Source organism: Cebus imitator, unplaced genomic scaffold, assembly GCF_001604975.1.
Source record: "Cebus imitator isolate Cc_AM_T3 unplaced genomic scaffold, Cebus_imitator-1.0 Scaffold708, whole genome shotgun sequence".
In the NCBI taxonomy this organism is placed as follows: Eukaryota; Metazoa; Chordata; class Mammalia; order Primates; family Cebidae; genus Cebus; species Cebus imitator.
Genome location: NW_016108023.1, coordinates 160214 through 162303, shown reverse-complemented (window position 1 = coordinate 162303; position 2090 = coordinate 160214). Strand labels below are relative to the sequence as shown.

The following is a 2090-nucleotide window of genomic DNA, read 5'->3' as shown; positions in this document are numbered from 1 at the left end:
AGGTAAGCCAAGATGGGTGCATACAAGTACATCCAGGAGCTATGGAGAAAGAAGCAGTCTGATGTCATGCGCTTTCTTCTGAGGGTCCGCTGCTGGCAATACCGCCAGCTCTTTGCTCTCCACAGGGCTCCCAGCCCCACCCGGCCTGATAAAGCGCGCCGACTGGGCTACAAGGCCAAGCAAGGTTACGTTATATATAGGATTCGTGTTCGCGGTGGTGGCCGAAAACGCCCAGTTCCTAAGGGTGCAACTTACGGCAAACCTGTGTCCATCATGGTGTTTAACCAGCTGAAGTTTGCTCGAAGCCTTCAGTCTGTTGCAGAGGAGCGAGCTGGACGCCACTGTGGGGCTCTAAGAGTCCTGAATTCTTACTGGGTTGGCAAAGATTCCACATACAAATTTTTTGAGGTTATTCTCATTGATCCATTCCATAAAGCTATCAGAAGAAATCCTGACACCCAGTGGATCACCAAACCAGTCCACAAACACAGGGAGATGCGTGGGCTGACGTCTGCAGGCCGAAAGAGCTGTGGCCTTGGAAAGGGCCATAAGTTCCACCACACTATTGGTGGTTCTCGCCGGGCAGCTTGGAGAAGGCGCAATACTCTCCAGCTCCACTGTTACCGCTAATATAAGTAAAGTTTGTAAAATTCATACCTAATAAACAATTTAGGACAGTCAAAAAAAAAAAAAAATTTTGCTGAAATTCTTTATCAACTTTTAAGACAACTGGGTTTTCTAGATGTAGGATTATGTTGTCTGCAAACAGGGATAGTTTGACTTCCTCTCTTCCTATTTGAATTCCTTTTATTTATTTCTCTTGCCTGATTGCCGTAGCTAGAACTTCCAGTACTATGTTGAATAAGAGTAATGAGAGTCAGCCTGCTTGTCTTGTGCCAGTTTTATTGAAAGCCTTTTCTGCATCTTTTGAGATGATCTTGTAGTTTTTTTCTTTAGTTCTATTTATGTGATAAATCACATTTTTTGATTTGTGTATGTTGAACCAAACTTGTATCCCAGGGGATAAAACCTACTTGATTGTAATTGATTAGCCTTTTATTTTATCTACTGCTGGATTCAGTCTGTCAGTATTTTGTTAAGGATTTTTGCATTGATGTTCATCAGGGATATTGGCCTGAAATTTTTTGTTGTTTTTGGTTGTATCTCTGCCAGGCTTTGGTATCAGGATGACGATGGCCTCAAAGCATGGGCTAGGGAGGATTCCATCTTCCTCAATATTTTGGGATAATTTCAGCAGGAATGGTACCAGCTCTTCTTTTATATATCCACTAGAATTTGGCTTTGAATCCATCTCATCCTGGGCTTTTTTTGGTGGGTAGGGTATATGTTACTGATTCAATTTTGAAAATTTTAAATATTGAATTGACCCTTTTATTATTACATAACGGTCTTGCCTCCTTGAATAATTTTTTATATGAAGTCCATTTCATCTGTTACTGTAGTCATTCCTGCTCTTTTTGGTTGCCATTGCCTGAATTATCTTTTTGCATCATTTTGCCTTCAGATCTTGTATGTCATTAGATCTAAGTAGACCACATATATTTAGATTCTGTTTTGTTTTGTTCTTTTATATCCAGTCAATTTATATTCTCCAATATTATTTTCTTTATTCTTCTGTTTTGTTGTTGTTGTTGTTGTTGTTTTTTGAGATAGAGTCTTGATTTCTCACCCAGGCTGGAGTGCAAGCATGATCTGGACTCACTGCAATCTCCTGCTCCTGGGTTCAGGTTATTCTTATGCCTCAGACTCCCAAGGGGCAGGGATTACAGGTACATGCCACCAATCTGAGCCAATTTTTTAATTCTTAGTAGAGACAGGATTTTGCTATGTTGGCCTCAAATGATCCATCTGCCTTGGCCGTCCAAAGTGCTGGGATTGCAGGCCTGAGCCCCTGCACCCAGACATTCCAATGCTATTTTTAGACTTAAATCCATTTACATTTAAATTAAATTATAATAGAGAAAGAATTTACTATTGCCAATTTGTTAAATATTTTCTATTTAGCTTTTATGTCCCTGCTTATGGCTTAGTGTCTTCCTTTGAGATTAGGTTGGTTTTTTTTTTTTTTT

At 40.0% G+C, this 2090-nt stretch overlaps 1 protein-coding gene across 1 annotated transcript; it reads left to right on the top strand.

Annotated features, from left to right (window-relative positions):
* Positions 1 to 6: 6 nt before the first annotated feature.
* LOC108296390 (60S ribosomal protein L15-like) lies at positions 7 to 680 on the top strand. Its single transcript, XM_037735022.1, has one exon. It carries the CDS (start codon positions 13 to 15, stop codon positions 628 to 630), a length of 618 nt encoding a protein of 205 aa, XP_037590950.1. The 5' UTR covers positions 7 to 12; the 3' UTR covers positions 631 to 680.
* The last annotated feature ends 1410 nt before the right edge of the window (positions 681 to 2090 follow it).

What these genes read in the sequence shown, in the direction of transcription:
- LOC108296390 (XM_037735022.1), top strand. Translation starts at nt 13, where the DNA reads ATGGGTGCATACAAGTACATCCAGGAGCTATGGAGAAAGAAGCAGTCT.